Genomic DNA, 17,016 nt, shown 5'->3' with positions numbered 1-17,016 from the left:
TGTCTACCTTGCAATTTGGCTACTTAACAGACAATGATATGACTTGTCACAATGGAAACTGTTACTAAAATGATTTCTGGAAAATTTCAGCCCAGACATCAACTGGTCCGTTCCTCCGCACCCGCTGAACAGAATACCCCACTTCAGGTCAACCATGGGTCCCCAAAGCCGTGTCCCTCCTCAGTGGCCTCTCCACCTTCACGGTGCTGGGGTCACATTCCAGCATCTCTCTGATCCAATCATCATCCAGCGCTCCCTCTATGAACTCCTCCAGACTGATGATGGCTACAGACATAACAAGGACAGGCAGTTATTAGAGACAAAGAGCCGAGGACACACTCTATTAATATCATGCTTGTTCCTTCCTGAATCAATGCCATGTCGATGTGCGTTCTTATTGGTGAGATTGAGTTTAATGTGTTTTAATGTTGGTTAACGATTGTGTTATTGAAAATAGGCAAATCTATAAAAGATACTTTAGGAAGAATGATTCATTGCCTCACAAATAAGTTTTCATGTAAATGCTCAAATTTAGCATTTATAACAAAAACATCCCCTATTATATCACCTAGTTATTGGGAACAGACCCAAGCATGACCTCCTCACCACACCCCCAACATGTGTCTTGACCTATCAATAGATTCAGTGGTCAAACCCTTGTACAGTACAGTGAAGCATTATACAATAACATATACATTACGGCTCAATCTCTTTTGCACATCACACTGTGGATGTGGTTGGATGCATCCTCAGCTTTAGGTATGTGCTTGCTTCATCAGTTAAACTCTCTGACTTGTCCTTACTTGCATAAGAAATGTTATTGTTATACCACCACTGGCTGAGTGTGACATCCACTGTTTCATGCTTAAATAACATGTTATAATTTCAAACAGAAAGGGAAAAATGATCTCTTCACCGTTATTGTCTTTATCTAATCTCAAAAATATCCTGTTGGTACATTCTTCAGCTGTGAGTGGGTTGGGTTCGGTCAAAGCAGCAGCTACACTCATCTTATAAACGGCCTGTGAACAAAGGGAGACACGTGCCAGTTAAAACAAAAAGAATCAGTGACATCGTCTCATGAGTGACTTGAAATTTTCTTGCATACACACCTGCATGATCTCCAGCATTTCCTCCTTTGTGATGGCCCCATCTCTGTCTTTGTCATAGAGTTTGAATGACCAGTGCAGTTTCTCCACAGCGGATCCTTCAATGAGCATGCTGATGGCCATGACATACTCCCTGAAGTCCACCACCCCATCCTGAAGAAAGGCACCCTTGTAAACTGCTTTGCTTTGTTTATTCTATTTAGAAAAAATGGCCATCAGATACATAGTGGGATTCAGTGCTTTTCTCACCCCGTTAGTGTCCAGAGTGCGAAATATCTGCTCTGCATACTCGGCAGACTCACTGCCCACTGTTCCATTGCAGAAATGCCTTTGAAACTCATGAAGAGTGATCAGTCCACTCGGACATTCATTAATAAACTTTCTATGGAGAAAAGAGAGAATTATCTCAACTGTAGCTAACAGACATATATCAAAAGACAGATCTGTGGCAGGAGAAACGTGACCTTTAAGTTGAGAATTAGGGGAGAATTAAGGTCAACCACTCCACAACACAGAGATTACCTGCATTTGAAAGCTTGCACCTAAGATAATTAGGCCAAATGATTTTGAACCACTTTACTACAGCATGGCAAAATGAAGCTATACTATATTAAATAGTAAAATTGAAAAAAAGAAAAGAAAGAGTTTTTGTTACAGCCATTAAGATTTGTCTGGAAAATAAGGTATCCTATTTAAATAAAAGACATGTTTCCACTCTATTACCCCTAGCAGGCTTTCTTTACTTCAGTACAAACAGCATATAAAATTACTTAATTAAGCTTCTCGGTAAAAATTCCAAAAGCTGAATGAAAATCTTACCTGAACCACTGATACAGCTCTGTAACATAAGACTCTTCTCTCCGACAAGGCATGGTAGCAGCTTGGCCCATTGTGGAAAGAGGGAGAGACGGCTCTGCATCCACCTCCATCTTTATATACTCAACAAATCCCAGCTTATGCCAGGCTTTCTTAGTTGCACCAACCACTTCTTTATCACATTTGACAAATTACTCAAAGGTAATCTCCTCCGAGGGAGGGGCAATATGGAGGGTTGTAAGGGTGCAGCAGAAGGCAAATGTAATTACTCAAAAAGAAAAAAAGGAGGCTGCTGCTCAGTCTGCCTCTGCAAGGACAGAAAACTGCAAAATTAAAATGTTATTTGCTGAGGATGTTCACAAGATGTTCACAAGATGTTTATGATTTGAAAATATGGCCAAACTTCTTGTTGAGGGTTTAGTAAACTAATATTTATTAACAACACGACAACCTGGGAGGACAGCCCAGGCATGTTGAAAGTAGCAGCAATAATGCAATTAACAAATACAGTAAGTGCTTCCTCTGGGGTCCACAAAAACCAAACAAGAATGAACTTAGAAAGTGGCAGGAAGTGGTACAATGGAGTCACTAACAAGCTCCCAACTGTCCCATAAAGTAAGACCAAAGGTTATAAGGTCCTTCCTCCTGTGCGGTGTTGGCCATGTCCGACTTAACTTCCCAGGTTTAATGATACGACAGAAAACTAACAATGACAATAAATGATACAACTGCATGCAGCGCGACACAAAGCGGGGGCATGAAATCAAAGCATAATGTTCCCTAGCTTACAAAGTCTACTTTTTTTTTAAATTTCAAATGGAGACAGGGAAAAAAGTGTTTCCGCATTTCAAGGATCATGACTCAGTCACTACCAAACAGAGCAACGTTTTAGCTTTCTGGGGAAATGACATCTACAGCAGTGCAATGGCTGAGCATGGGCAACGGAAAAAAAAAAGGAAAATACAAAAATTGACTTTTTGCCTTTAAAAAGGACCAGCCTGTGTCTATGGCACGACTCCATAGCTCTGGTTGTTTGGTTAGGTAGTGAGTGCTGAAGCCAACATGTACAGCTCCTGTTTCATCTGTGAACACAGTATGCAATGTTGTATCAAGTTAATCCAAAAGATACATTTTAGCCCTCCGTTCAGTCTGCGAAGGCGCCAGGTGGGAGGCGATCTCCGAAAAGCAGCACAGGTTTATTATTGTGTGTCCAAGCAGAAATGTCCAAAGGCACTTTGGACACAGGCAGGAGGTTCCTCGTGAGTTCAGCTGCTCCATCCACCGGGTCCTCGTAATTCAAGCATTGGAGAGAAATTCTTTATGACTCACAACCACCATTTCTATTCTTCAGCCCTCAAGAGACGACTATAAATTGTGGCCCACGTTACCAGTCTAATCAATGGCATAAAGGTTACACAGTTCCATATATTCTCTGTGTGGACAGTAACACTACTACTATGTCTTTGACCGGGGATGGAGGGTTAAGATGCAGATACACAGACAAAAACTTTATATTCCCAGAAAAACAAAACGTTAACATGTACTGGCTGCCTTTCATTGCACTCTGTTCAACTCTATCACAAGAAATGTGGCTGGATAAATGTAACATATGCAACTCTCAGGTATTAAACACTAATGTGACAAAAAATTTTAACTGAATTTAGGTAGGCTAGTTCATTATTTTAGACTCACATGTTGACAAATGCTTCAGTTTTTCATCATGTGAAACAGCAGGTGCGTATATCATTGTTAACATGTTTTCTACCAAAGCCAAAACAAATATTTTAATCATCTGATCCAATAATGTCAGTATTATTCGGCATCAGCAAGGATTAAACTATAAATATCTGAGTTTGACAGTTTTTTCACACATTTTAGTAATTAAAATCCAATCAATTCATAGCACCATCACCTGAAACAATATTATATATAGGTCAACACATACACCAACATAAAGGTCATCACCGAATGGCTCTCAGTGTGGTAAAATCTAGGAGGGGCAAAACAGGGCAAAAACTCTAGATGAGGGAAAAGAAGTTTCCAAACAACTCAGTGACTTCTTCAAGTTCTCTCCAAAGGTCATATCTTCAAGTCATTAATATGTCTTATATCTTCTGGTTTTGTTTTGTTTTTTGAATCATGTGTTGATATGGGAGTAATAATTACATGGAGAGAGGAGACATAGCTTGAAGTTTAGGATTTATGGAATGATAGCTCTGCATAGCATAATCCCTTAACAAATGTATGCAGGTGCATGACAATGCCGTGTGCCTCTGACAGGCACATAAAACATAATTATGTCTTCTGAAAGACTGTCAGTGCATAACAGTATACGACAAAAAACTGCTAAAGCTATGGCTTATTATAAAGCAGACCATAAGAGTAAGAAAACAGGCGTACAGGTGAACAAGTGCAGACTCATTACACCACATACCAATGCACACAGTATGCAGGATAGTATGTAAAACCAAAACTGGAGGACAAATACTGCCACACGTACTAAAAACTGTGTTACTGTATGTTTACATGGGTCGGATTTGCTTCCATCGCTCCCTGAGTTTATCACTTCTACCATGAGACTCAACCTTAAACATGTATTCATAAAATGACACAGATGTGAAATGGGTTTGCCGCTCAGCTGTTGCCACCAAACTTCCATTTCACCACCTCTAAAGTGCTGTTTCACTTTGCATGAAGTAGTACTGTAGTGCTCATAAATCTATAGGAGTTCATGAATGGTCAACCACAAAAACCGACTGCAAATAACAAATTCATGAAGGTGGACACATCCTGGGGTGGGGGGATGGGGGATATAATATCTGGGGCAGTCTATAGAGGAGAATATACTAAAAAGTGATTTAAAAACATTTTCCTATGCAAACTATCCCTTTAAGACAGATATGGCCTGAAGACATGGTGTTTGCAATCATTCTAAACGTACACATACAGTATGTTCAAGTCAGTGTACAAGAGAGGAGGTTACTAGACTGTTTTGATGGAAAATGTTCAGATACTGACAAGTTAAGAAAAAATCTCTGAGTGACACATCATAGGGTGACTCTCAAAGTCAGAGGTCATGGAAGTGTGGTCTTCCGTGGTACACTGCCTACCTACGGTTTGGATCCTGAGGGGGGGGCGGGAGGGGGTCACAGACATGGGCCAGGTTGCCAAGATGTCTTCTTCTCATCTAATTTACCATACAGTGCCTAATCAAATACATCCTCTTTAAAAAAATAACATGAAATCGATTCAGTGCAATTGTTTTTTTGTTTTTGCTTCGTCACTCCGAACCTTTGTTTAAAATGTCGGAAGAGGAGAAAAACAAGCAGGAATCCCTAGCCACCATGACGTATGCCTCGGCAATGTCCTGGGTTCTTCAACCTTGTCAGGTCTCTTCACTTAAACAGAGGATGACAGCAGATGTGAGGAAAGCAGTGAGGAACAGCGTTTCAGGGCAGGCGGACCGCTGTAAGGCTTTAGAGGCAAATCCTCCTTCTGAAGAGGGAAATGGGTGTCCCTTATTGTCATCGCTCCCACTCCTGTTAGAGCAGCCACCCGAAGACTACACAGCTTATGTGGGAAAAAAAGGTAACTAATAAATAAAAAAAAGTCTTTAAAAACCAGAATGCTTCATCTTGCCGAGTAAGCATTCAAGCAGTTCTCGTCACCAAAAAACTGATGGTCCAAGGTTGCTTTTGTTTTTTTCAGTGTGTTACAGCATCACACTGTAAGAACAGATTCTATAAAGACCAGTGCATCTCTTCAAAGTCCACAGCCTCACCCAGGTTTGTATCTGTGTCCAGGAGGCTCATGATCACTGCTATGGCTGCTTCATCGTTGCTGAGACTACTAAGGCCTGGTCCAACCACACTGTCCAAATCCAGCTGGGAATTCTCCCCTGAGGTGAGATGGTGGAGTAAAAAAAGAGGAGATAATTCAACACCATTCAATCAACATCATTTACAAATATATGGCTATATGACAGGATGAGAAACTTTACCCATGAGTGTGTCTCCTCCTGAGAATGTGGCTCCCTGTGGCTCATCCTCTGAGCTGGACTTTCCTGGTATCTCCATGTCTGTGGCCTCTCCATTTGGCACCTAGTGACCAAAGCGTAGAAGATTACAGCCCAGCAGCAACATGGCAGGGATTGAGCCACGGAGGAAGAAAAAGAGGAAATTTAAACCTATGCTGGTTAAATTATGTCCTTAGAGGGAGCTGAACTATAATCTGCAAGCACACAAAGCTGTGATTGCTTCTGGGCTGCTCTTCCTGTTGTTCATGTTCTGCATGTTTTTGTTAAAACAAATTTCATTAAAGATAATAACACAGGTGGCTATAACTGTTAGCTACATGAATAGTTGTATACATCAGTGAAATGTTGTTATAATGCAAACTAGTCCCCATTTATCTACTGCAGAACTAAATATTTCACTGATGAAATTATTTCTTTACCCCCCAGGGAGTTAAGTCTTTTTACTGCATTGGCCAAGTACTTGGCCAAAAATAAAGTTATGGTCCCATAATATTAAAAGCTGATACTGGTATCCAACTTGAAGCAAGTTGATTAACTAAACGGTTGTTTGCACTGCAAAATACTCAACAATTCCTCAAAAAAACTACTCATCTGTGAGCATTTTCCAAATCAAACAGAAACACTGTGCTCATTAACTACAGTAAGCCATCAAGGACTGGGTTAGTCTGCAAAGTCATGCAGCTTTATGAATGAGAAACAATTTATTTGACTTGTGGGCTGTGCCACCTGCACAAATGATGATATGAATACATTCAAACTTACATTGTTGCTGACTTGATTGTTAGTTTGTGGAGACTTATCCTGTGGCATACTGAACGGGCTGACATTACCACTGGAAGGTGATGAGTTCATCCTGAAGTAGCACAGACACAGATGAATTAATACCTACAACAACTGATAAGCATTAATGCCCAAAAAGAAAAAAAGGTAGCTGCAGTTGTATTATCCTATAACTGACAGCCTCTGTTATTGAAAGTAAACAAGGACACCTGTTGAAATCCAGGAGCTCATTGGCGATCTGGGTCCCAATGCTTCCAGCATAAATCATCGTTCCAGGTGATGTAGAGACACCTGGTATAATTGGAAGAGTCTTCTTGCCATCTTCTGACAAAAACAAAAACGTTCAATGTGACAAACCAGAAAACATGTACAGTGTGCTTTTACTACACAATCTATATTCAAGATATCAAAGACGGTTTTGATGCATTTTCTTCATTTTATATCTGAACTGACCTTCAGAAGTCCTGGAATTGCTCGTCTGCTCAGACTTGTTTCCTGATCGACTGGTTCGACTGTTATCATGCCTAGTGAGAGGTGAAATAAAGAACGGATTAGCCTGAATCAATCTCATCAACAAAGATATGCAGGCAATGCACATGAGAAGGATATACTCACGATATGACTGTATTAGTTGACACTATGTATTCTACTTCTTTGGTCCAGGGATTTACAAAACTAAACCACTGACTTTGCAGAGTGACGAAAGAGCCGTATTTTGTTTTGAACTTATAACAGCTTGTCTCAATTTTCTCTTTACTCCGCAGCACTGTGGAGGAAAAACAGTGAGAGGACAGATTAAAGGAGTGAACAAGGGAAAACAGAGCATCATCATCACCTGCTTAAGACAGAGGACACAACTACATGGCTATTCCAGAAAGCAGGTTAAATGAAACTATATCAAAGTGAACTAAATTGTTCCTGGGTCAGAATTTGAGGTTACAAATCATGAATCAATTTACTGATCAGTTCCATCCTTATCACTAAAATCTGTCTTCTGTATCTATTGAAATACCAAGCTGAATAAATACTATTAAACATTTACGCAGAACTTTACATACATTAGGATAAGTCTAATACATTGTAGTGGATGGTGCTTGATAAAATGTGACTTAAACTTACTAATCCTACACTGCTGCTGTTGTATTTAAAAATAAATGTGTGTCAAGTTCAACATCCCACATTTATCTTTCTGGCTCCACCTGATCAAAATGGAGGCTGTGCTCTTTAGGTACCCGTTGCTGGAGTAAATTGTTGAATCTGAGCGCCATAATCATGGCTTTTTAATATTACTCATGCTCATTGTTAACTCAAGAGTGAACAGATTGAATCGAGTCAGATCAGAAGCCAAAACCCAGAGTTTTCCATTTGAGTGTTCATGGTTAGAGTCTGAGTTTGTTAAACCTGCTGTCTGAAACCGAGCCAGCAGACATAAAATGTGGAGAGAAATTCTGCAACTGTCATCTACTTTCAACTTTTCAAAGTAGACATAAAAATAGCACATGACTGACCTGTGCCTCATGCCTGGTATAGAAACATTTTATTTACCTTTTCGATGTCTATCAGCTAAATGTAGTAGGTCATCTTGATGAAAATACTCGTAGCATGATGTCCCAAGCAGCTCTTGGGGAAGATAACCAAGAATGGTTGTTGCTCTGCAGAGGAAATGAAATGTGTACTATATCATTTGGAATACAGCATGAACTTCACTTGGTTTTCCATTGACACCAACAGTGTCTGTTTATCAGAGTCAAATCTGTTAGAAATATCAATGGAAGAGATCTGACATACAGTATGTCAGTCATTATACATCATAGCCCCCCTCTGCCCCCCTTCACAGAAATATATTTCTACCTTTGATCAACAAAGGTGAATTTGCCATCCATGGCATAGCGTGTGACGAACTCTGTTGGTTTGACTCGGACTTCGTCGTTGACCTGGGGAGACGAATGGGAGTGGACACGTCCCACTGCCACCAGGCAGCTGAAGTGGGAGCTGTCCTGCTTGTCTGCTTCTCCCTCCCCGTCTGCTCCCAGCTGACTGGTGGGCCAGCTGCGCATGTAGCCCGTACAGTGGACTGTGCAGTACTTCTGTGACTCTGTTGGCACATGCAGACACGAAACACAAGTCAAATATGACACAAGACAAGTTGGTTCTTTCATGTCAAAACTGAGTAGCTGATAAAGATTTTATTACATTAGCCGTCCAAGTCCAACCTGCTCTGTAATCACTTGTGTAATCTCCCTAGTCCTACCTTTCTTTTTGGAAGTGCTGGCCTGGAATTCCTTCTCCTCCACTTTGACAGAAACTTTGTTGTACTTCATGCGGCAGAAGAAAGAGCGCCGCGCGCCTGAACACAGCCGCGCTGCACCGACTGGAAGGTCAGCCTGGACCTGCAGACCGGCTGGGAACATGACAGTAGTGTAAGTAACCAACCAAGTAACTAAATAACTCACCCACTCTCAAAACTGCTTTACTTTTAGCATCTATTAGGCGTTCACGAGGGTATAATTCAGAAGCTGACAGCTGCTCCTTCACTTTTCCCATGTCTTTGGGGTGTATGTAATCAAACAGGCTCTGTCCAATCAGCTCCGTCTGGAGAAAGAAGAAAAACACAACACATCTATTAAACTGACCTAGACATAGGACCCATGCTGACAAAAAGAAATGTCAAAACCATTCTGAATCAAAAGCAATTCTTGCTGGCTAATAACAAATTTCAAAAATTACACTGGTTGTGAACGTTTGACCCCGGAGCACATCAGATAGATACTGTGTAAAGAAGAGGCTCAGGTTTAAGCAGGAATGAGAGGTAATGGATCATTTCTCACAGTTCATTTATAAAATCGAACAGGAATTAAGCATCAGAAGCACACATGATTCACAAACTAAGAAAATTGACTATGAGATACATGAATTGCAACTACGGATTTGAAATTCTGTGCCTTGTTCTATAAATTTAAAAACAAAATTACAATAATGGATTCATCTGAACGACCTCACACAGACACATTTATATGATTTCTTAAATGACACAATGCAAAGATGAGGATCAATTTAGTGCCTCTAAAATGTATTTCAATGAAATGTGTGCACATGATGTCAAACATGTCACTGGTGATTTCTGGTCAATTAACAAGATGCATCTGGTGTGCCCGGGGTTTTCTCATCAACAAAGATGTAAATGTAAAAGTGTTACCCGACTATAATTTAATATCTTCGTGACGGACTCTGAGACAAAAACTATTTTCCCTCGATCACAGCCCACTACAAACAGGAAACCATCTGCAGCCTGCACAACAAAGACACATGGGGGAAGGGGAAGGCAATATGATGACATGGTGAGGACAGAAGTAAGAGGCCACTCAGTAAATTGTTTATTCCATATATCTACTATGATGTATTGTATTTATTGTGGTGAATATAGTAAAAACGTGTGCACTTCCCAACTTTCTGCTATTGACAGTCAACTAGAAGTAGAAAAGCCAACATCAGCGAATAAAACTAAAACTCTATGCATTTTAGGAGTTATGATGATACATTGCAGATACAAAAATACAGTCATAAAGTTCCTCTTCAGATAACATCAGTGTTGTTTTTTGTTGGTTTTGTACATTTCTCATGATCTTAACTGGCAGAAAAGCAGAGACGCTGCCTCCGGCACAGGTTTGTTACCTGATCAGTAACTATTTAAAGACAAGTTTTGGAAGTGATTGACAGCTTACATGCTTAGCTTTGTATCAGGAGTATTTACCTGATGCCTGAAGTAAACTATCTTAAAAATAAACAAGTATTGAATTACAGTGACTGTTTCTCAAATTGCGTGCACAGAGGTACATTTACCTTGAGGATGAGGTGTTTCAGCTCCTCATTGGGAAGGAATGATGGTTTATAACTAGCTTCAGAAAACGAACTTGCTGAACCTAAAAATACAAACAGATATCAGACATTTAGTAAAAGGATTTTTTTTAAATTTACACCTGGATCTTATTTTCAGATTTTTAAGCCATCAATCCTGTCTATAATGAAACAAAAAAATACTGAGACAGGAACGTCACTGAAATGCATTACTATCAAACTCTCTGTTCTAACTGTCAGTGCTGCCTCCAAATAAAACCGTCTCTGCATAATCCGATTAAATTGTTGGATTGTTTTACTGTTTCCAAATCTCAGTAACATATGTGTGCAACACTATACAGAGAGTACAGTGTTTTATAGCCGACAGAATTGTTGGCTAAAACGAAGACGTCAGGACTTGAAGCACTATAGCCCGGCCATGATGTCAGGTGACATTACTTTCAACACTGCTGGCCATCGATTGACTTCGTACCTTTGAGAGATTTGAGGTGCTGCACGGCCATTCTGAGCACCGTGAGTTTGTCCAGCTTACGAGACATAGGGTTACAGGTCGGGATCATGGCTGATAGTTTGTCAATGAGGGTGTTCATTTTGTCCCGTCTCCTCTTCTCGATTTGGCTGTGCGGTTCCCTGTGGAGGCGTGAATTAAGAAATTACATTCAAAGAAGGTTTCTGCTTTCACTTAGTAAACCAATCCGTTAAACCTAAAACCGTGTTTTATAAATACAGTGGTACATACCTGATGCATTTCATTTTGACATGTTGGTCCTCTCCATCTGACCTGTAAAAAAGAAAGAAAGCATTTGAAATGTATAAATTGTCTGCAAAAGTATGTTAATGTGCAACACCACGCAATCAACGGGTGAGGTTCAAAGCTTTTAAATAGGACAGTTAGGTTACAACCGACAATTGCTCATCATTGAATAATCTGACAATTAACTGGTCAATAAATCATTTACTCTATAAAAATGCCTTCAACAATGTTGCAGAAGTTAAGGTAACATCTTCAAATGTCTTGTTTTGTTGGACCAAGAGCTCAAGATCCAGATATTGAGTTTACTACGACATTTGACATTTGAGTTTAAGAAACTGAAACCAGAAACTAGTACTTATTAGTTGTTCCAGCTATGTCAACAGTACCTGTATAGGTCGTCTTCCATATCTGCATCAAGGATGGAAGATGATTTTGTATCCCTTGGAATAAAAATAATGAAGGTCAGTAACAACTAAGATCAATTGAAGCTATGAGGTTTTCTTACGGCCAAATTAAATGGATCACACTCATACTCACTGGGTGTCTATGCTGCCCTTGCGCTTCCGGGGCATCTCCATATTCAAGGACATGCCAGCAGCTGAGGCTGGGGTCATCAGGCCGGGAAGAGAGCCAGAACTGCTTTGGTTTTCCTCAACCAGCAGAATCTCTGAAACACATAAAACACAATGAGCTTCTGCTGGTTTTAAGGGGTTGAGACCCAATTTCATTTGCAAGCATATTGTACACACTCTTCATTCTACTGTGTTGCAAGGCTGTAACATTTAACTTTCTCAGATGTAACGTAAGTGAAAGATCATCATACTGAGATCGCAGTGACGATCATGAAAAGCCATGATGGGAGATAGCCTCCCACACTGTGTAGTGTGTACAGTATATCACAACACTTCCCATATCAGTCCACATTATAGACGGTGTAGAAAAGTGTCAATGAAGAGGCAACAGTGTAAAAATAGCAGCCACTGATGCTCTAAGGATCATTAATAATGTTTTTTATGCACTTGTGTTCAATAATGACCTTGATGTTCCACACGAGGTCACTTTAAAGTTTAAAGAAAAGGCTTGCTTGCAATGTAGAAATGAATGTCAGAAATTGAAACCTGTAGAACATGGAGTATATTTTGGGTGTGGTGAATAAACATATCACTGGAATTTTTTAAAACGACTGTCTTTCTGCTTAATACCCTCAGGGCAAATCCCCATAACCTTACTTGTCTAATGATCAGCCTCATAACTAACTGATAACTGGTTGTTCTGGTCAAACCGCTTTTGTTAAGCTTGTTGGCTTGAGATGCACGTTTCTCTGTATAGGCAACAGCCTATTGCAGCATCATCATTGTAGTGGATTTTAGGTCTAAGTCTTTTTGCACTACACCTTCAGTTACAGATGCAACAAAACATGTATTTCACTACCAGCTAATCTGTTGATCTTAAAAGAATGAAATACGTTAATCACTATATCACAGAGAAAAGATCACGCACAGGAAGTGGTCTTTATACGTCTAGAGAAGCTGATTTAGTCATGTACTCGAAAGATTGTGCACGTGTGTGGCAGAGTAACTGAAGAGAAAGGCACGAGACACCAAATGTAGCCTATATCCATGACAGCTATTTTTAACGCTGTTCCACAGACCCTGTAACCCGAACAGTAATTAAAAATATCAGTAACAATCTGATTTTTAATCCTACTACACCTGTTGAGATTACAGGGTTACAGAGAGGGGAAACTGGATTACGGTACTGGACATCACACCAAACAGTCATGTCTCTGCCAACTCCCACAATCCCTCTGTCTAGCTCACATATTCATTAACTTACTCATTCACTCAGTCTTAGAAGGAGCATCTGCTACACAGAAATAACCCCACACACCCTGAACATCCTATTCTCACTGTCACTATTGGAAATGATCTAGTTGATTTCAAGTCAAGTTTCTAGGTTACACTTCTAGGTTATCACACACAATAACAAAAACAACAGCCACAAGGCTAGAAAAAATAAGTGCTAAACTAGGTCATGGGCTTTATTGTGCCACATTAATTCAAATTCATGAAGTGAATCATAGGCACACGGGATCTGCTGAGTAAAGCCACAGTCTATCATTGTTCACAACTTGATTTGATAAGGCCCGAGTCAGTATGAGACATTTCTGCTACAATGATGCACAGTTAAATACTTTCAGCTAAATGTTTTCACCTTTGTCAGTTTGTTAGTCAGGGTTACGCAAAAAAGAAGAAGCGGGGAACCCATTCAGTTTTGGCACTGATCCCATTAAAAGGGGAAGATTTGGAATCTGAATGCCCCTTGATATTTACAAATCAGGTAGCTCTATGGTATTGAGATCTACGAGTTTGAACAATTTGGTTCAGATCCGGATTCCTGGATCTAGATCCAGAAAGTAATCTGGATCGGACAGATGTGCAGGATTGTCTGACTTTGGCAGATGTTTGCGCTCTACTAATTTAAAACTAATGAATGTGTTAGTAGCCAGAGAAAAACATGTTATATAGAGGAAAAATCAGAATTTGGATGAAGAGGAGAGATGGCTACAATCTCCTCCTCAGTAAAACAAACTGTTAAATGACGAATATGAAAGCAGTCAATGAGTAAGAACAATAACGATTTCAACTGTGGCATCCTTTGAAAAGGATAACCGCCTTACTACTCTAAAAATAAAGGTTTATAATCAACAGCGGGTTCAAAGTCAACTGGAAATCAAACACTTCATCATTGGAAGTTATCAGGGAAATTATCTGAGCAAAGCCTGAGATGTCAAACACTGATGATTAACATAAAACTGATTTACAGAGTGTTTTTACTGATTACAATCCCCTGCCATGTGGGTTTTGATTGGAGGAGAGCTCTGAGGATAATTCAGCTCCTGATAAATACCTCCTGAATGACTGACACTCGGAGAAGCTAATGAAATGATGGTGGTGGTTGTGGGGACAACTCCTCGCCTTACCCCATGCTACTTCCCAATATCACCCAACTCCATAATTAAGAGACCAGCAGCAAAAAACAATTACATGCTGTACTGTATCTAGGACTTTCTTTGTTTAAATAGAATAGTGTAATATCTGCCCAAGTACAAAAGGTTTTGTTGCCATCAAACAAATGTAATCTGATCTCCACTGACCAGCCATTTCCTGCCTTGTAGAGCTGGGAATGCTTAACAGAGCTTGGCCAATACTTTAGCAGGCCAATTTAGGCCATTTAAGCTAATTACCAATAAATGTCAAGTGGGGTCACATTTGTCATGGAATAAAATGCGCTAGCTGATGTTTCCCTGCAGTTTACTGACAGCAGCACATAAACAATATTTCTCTCTGGGGAAACACCACAACCCTAAACTGGTTGTAATATGGTTAACTATTTTACAATTATTAACTTGCAGTAATTGAGACATTTTCTCAAGAAGCCAAGCCTACAGATTTGAAATATGTAATGAAGATTATTAAGGAGGTATGTTCTTTATCAAAATACGTTCCAATCAAAAAGCAATGTAGGGCCTATGCAGTCACTTGTTGAAATTTATCTTATCTAAATATCAAACCATGTAGCCTAATTCCTGTTGTGTGTGTGAGCGTGTGTGTCCTCTAAGACTTCCGTGTGTAGCCTATGTATTAAGCTATCTTATAATATTATGTATAGAAATTTTAGGAATCCTTAACGTACAGGACCTTAAAATTATCTAGTCTTTTGACCTACATTTTATGTAACTACTAACTTCAACACCACTGAGACTATTTAGTGAAAAGGGGTATTGTTTTGTCATTGCAAAACACACTGTTAATAACATGTTATCATGTCAAATAATTATGTCAAATATGTGCTTGATTGATACACGCTGATCAAAGCCTGAAGCCCAGTTAATTAAAAAGAAAAAAAAGGTTTTAGCCCTGTGGCTTCTGAGTCTGTGCAATAGTCTTCAAATGTTTTGGACTCTTATCTACCCCACTTCAGAGAAGTGAAAGCACATACACGTTCAACCACGCTAAAGATCCTTCAGTGTAGTTAATCTTGAGTTTTGCTCGTTATTATTATTACCAATTACGAACCCTGTTTACAACTCTTGTTTCCTTTTCCCCGAGTGACCTGACATCGTCGGTCTTTAACTCGTTAACTTACTAACTAACTAACTAACTAAGCCCGGAGTGGAAAATGATCAACGGAACAGCCAACTCCGTAGTGATGCAGCCGGTTCGAACGACCGTCGGCTAGCAACAAATCAACGGTTGAGATGGTTCGAACGACCGTCGGCTAGCAACAGATCAACGGTTGCGCCGGTTCGAACGACCGTCGGCTAGCAACAGAGCAACGGTTGCGCCGGTTCGAACGACCGTCGGCTACATCCAGTTTAGGGCCTACACAGCAGCGGACACTTGAAGCCCGCTTTACACAATGTGACACCGGCTCTTTCATAAACCAATGCCCACGAAACACATCGACACTATCCACGGTGATGTATTCTCGTGGGCTGTAAAAGCCGCTTCGACAGAATCGGGAGTTTTTGAGACGGTTCCTCCGGTAAACAGGTCATGCTAGCGCCGCTAAGCTAAAAGCTAAGCTACCATTTGTGTAGGTTTGGCCAACAACAGACGCTACAGATAAAGGCATTACAATAAAGACCCTTCATGACGTTACCGCTCATGACAAACCCAAACAGAGCAATTGTCTGCACGATATGTTTGTGATATGACAAACAATGTCGTGCAGGGCTTACATAAACGCCGTAAATGGCGAGTTTGCTCTACTGATCTACTGACCTAGTTTTGAAATAGCGCAAAGTTACGACCGACCCGGCGAGAGAGAAAAAAAAACAAACATCCTAAATTACACCGCTACACTTCCGTCTTCTGGGCCCAAATCTTAACAAACACACAGACATATTGCTATTTAGTGTCAACAACATCAGAAGTGGAAAAACCCTTCGGTGGTGTTTCGTTTAACGTTACCTGCCGGTTCGCCTCCTCCCGCTCTGTCATCGCCACCAGCCGGTGCGTTCCTGGCCGACATGGCTGGAGCCGGGGCCGGTGCGCTGGGGCCCGGGACTCCAATGCATGGATGAGGCGGTGGACTACTCCGAGATGTTATTGCGGCTGCTGCTGTGTGTTATTAACTGGACGGGGTTGTGACAGAGCCTGCAGGCGCAATCAGAGCTGTATACGTTGTTATTGTCTCAGACTAGAAGCGCTGAGAGTATAGCAGCACAACGATAGCAGCAGCGTGCGCATAAAGTGGGACAGTGGTGGTGGTGGAGAAGTGGGGGGAAACGCGGAAGGCAGGACGCAGTCTCCTCCTGCCGGTTCACCGGAGTCACCGCTGCAGCTGCACCGGCCCTATGTGTGCTCCATTCAGGTCTGTCGAAAAATATCTCCATATATTGAAGGCTGATAAAGCGGACATCCCCTTAAAGATTGTTTATTGTGTTGGATTTTAATTCACTTAGAAGATGCAATCCATAAAAATCAACAAACCATATGCAATGTGTTTGAAATATTGTGTAATGTTGCTGAAGCCAGAGGATAAGACATGTGTATGAGCAAGTAGCCTATTAACAAGAGTATGCTCAGGCTGATAAGCTCAGGCAACAGTAGTCATGAGCATACAGTAGGTTAGAGGAGGCTCAATAATGACTGTGCTAT

At 40.6% G+C, this 17,016-nt stretch overlaps 2 protein-coding genes across 4 annotated transcripts; both read right to left on the bottom strand.

Annotated features, from left to right (window-relative positions):
- Nucleotides 1-55: 55 nt before the first annotated feature.
- LOC146985971 (guanylyl cyclase inhibitory protein) lies at nt 56-2,195 on the bottom strand. The gene is made up of 5 exons (XM_085780600.1): nt 1,929-2,195; nt 1,359-1,491; nt 1,113-1,262; nt 917-1,022; nt 56-285 (listed from the first exon to the last, which is right to left on the bottom strand). Exons 1-5 carry the CDS (start codon nt 2,036-2,038, stop codon nt 149-151), a joined length of 636 nt encoding a protein of 211 aa, XP_085636726.1. The 5' UTR covers nt 2,039-2,195; the 3' UTR covers nt 56-148.
- A 133-nt stretch (nt 2,196-2,328) lies between these two features.
- bmal2 (basic helix-loop-helix ARNT like 2) lies at nt 2,329-16,673 on the bottom strand. Of its 3 annotated transcripts, none has more exons than XM_085779486.1 (17): nt 16,327-16,673; nt 11,888-12,017; nt 11,737-11,790; nt 11,336-11,377; nt 11,069-11,226; nt 10,582-10,661; nt 9,938-10,030; nt 9,216-9,333; nt 8,993-9,142; nt 8,593-8,836; nt 8,287-8,393; nt 7,357-7,507; nt 7,195-7,265; nt 6,951-7,065; nt 6,724-6,814; nt 5,926-6,025; nt 2,329-5,823 (listed from the first exon to the last, which is right to left on the bottom strand). In XM_085779486.1, the coding sequence occupies exons 1-17, from the start codon at nt 16,385-16,387 to the stop codon at nt 5,666-5,668; spliced, it is 1,923 nt and encodes a 640-aa protein (XP_085635612.1). In that variant the 5' UTR covers nt 16,388-16,673; the 3' UTR covers nt 2,329-5,665. The 3 variants fall into 3 exon arrangements, with proteins under 3 accessions (XP_085635612.1, XP_085635613.1, XP_085635614.1); XM_085779487.1 differs by having other exon boundaries at nt 6,951-7,062; nt 16,327-16,619; XM_085779488.1 differs by lacking the exon at nt 9,938-10,030 and having other exon boundaries at nt 16,327-16,605.
- Between the last annotated feature and the right edge of the window lie 343 nt (nt 16,674-17,016).

Source organism: Trachurus japonicus, chromosome 6, assembly GCF_045865225.1.
Source record: "Trachurus japonicus isolate A0001 chromosome 6, Traja_1.0".
NCBI classification, from domain to species: domain Eukaryota; kingdom Metazoa; phylum Chordata; class Actinopteri; order Carangiformes; family Carangidae; genus Trachurus; species Trachurus japonicus.
This window is presented reverse-complemented; position numbering and strand designations above follow the sequence as displayed.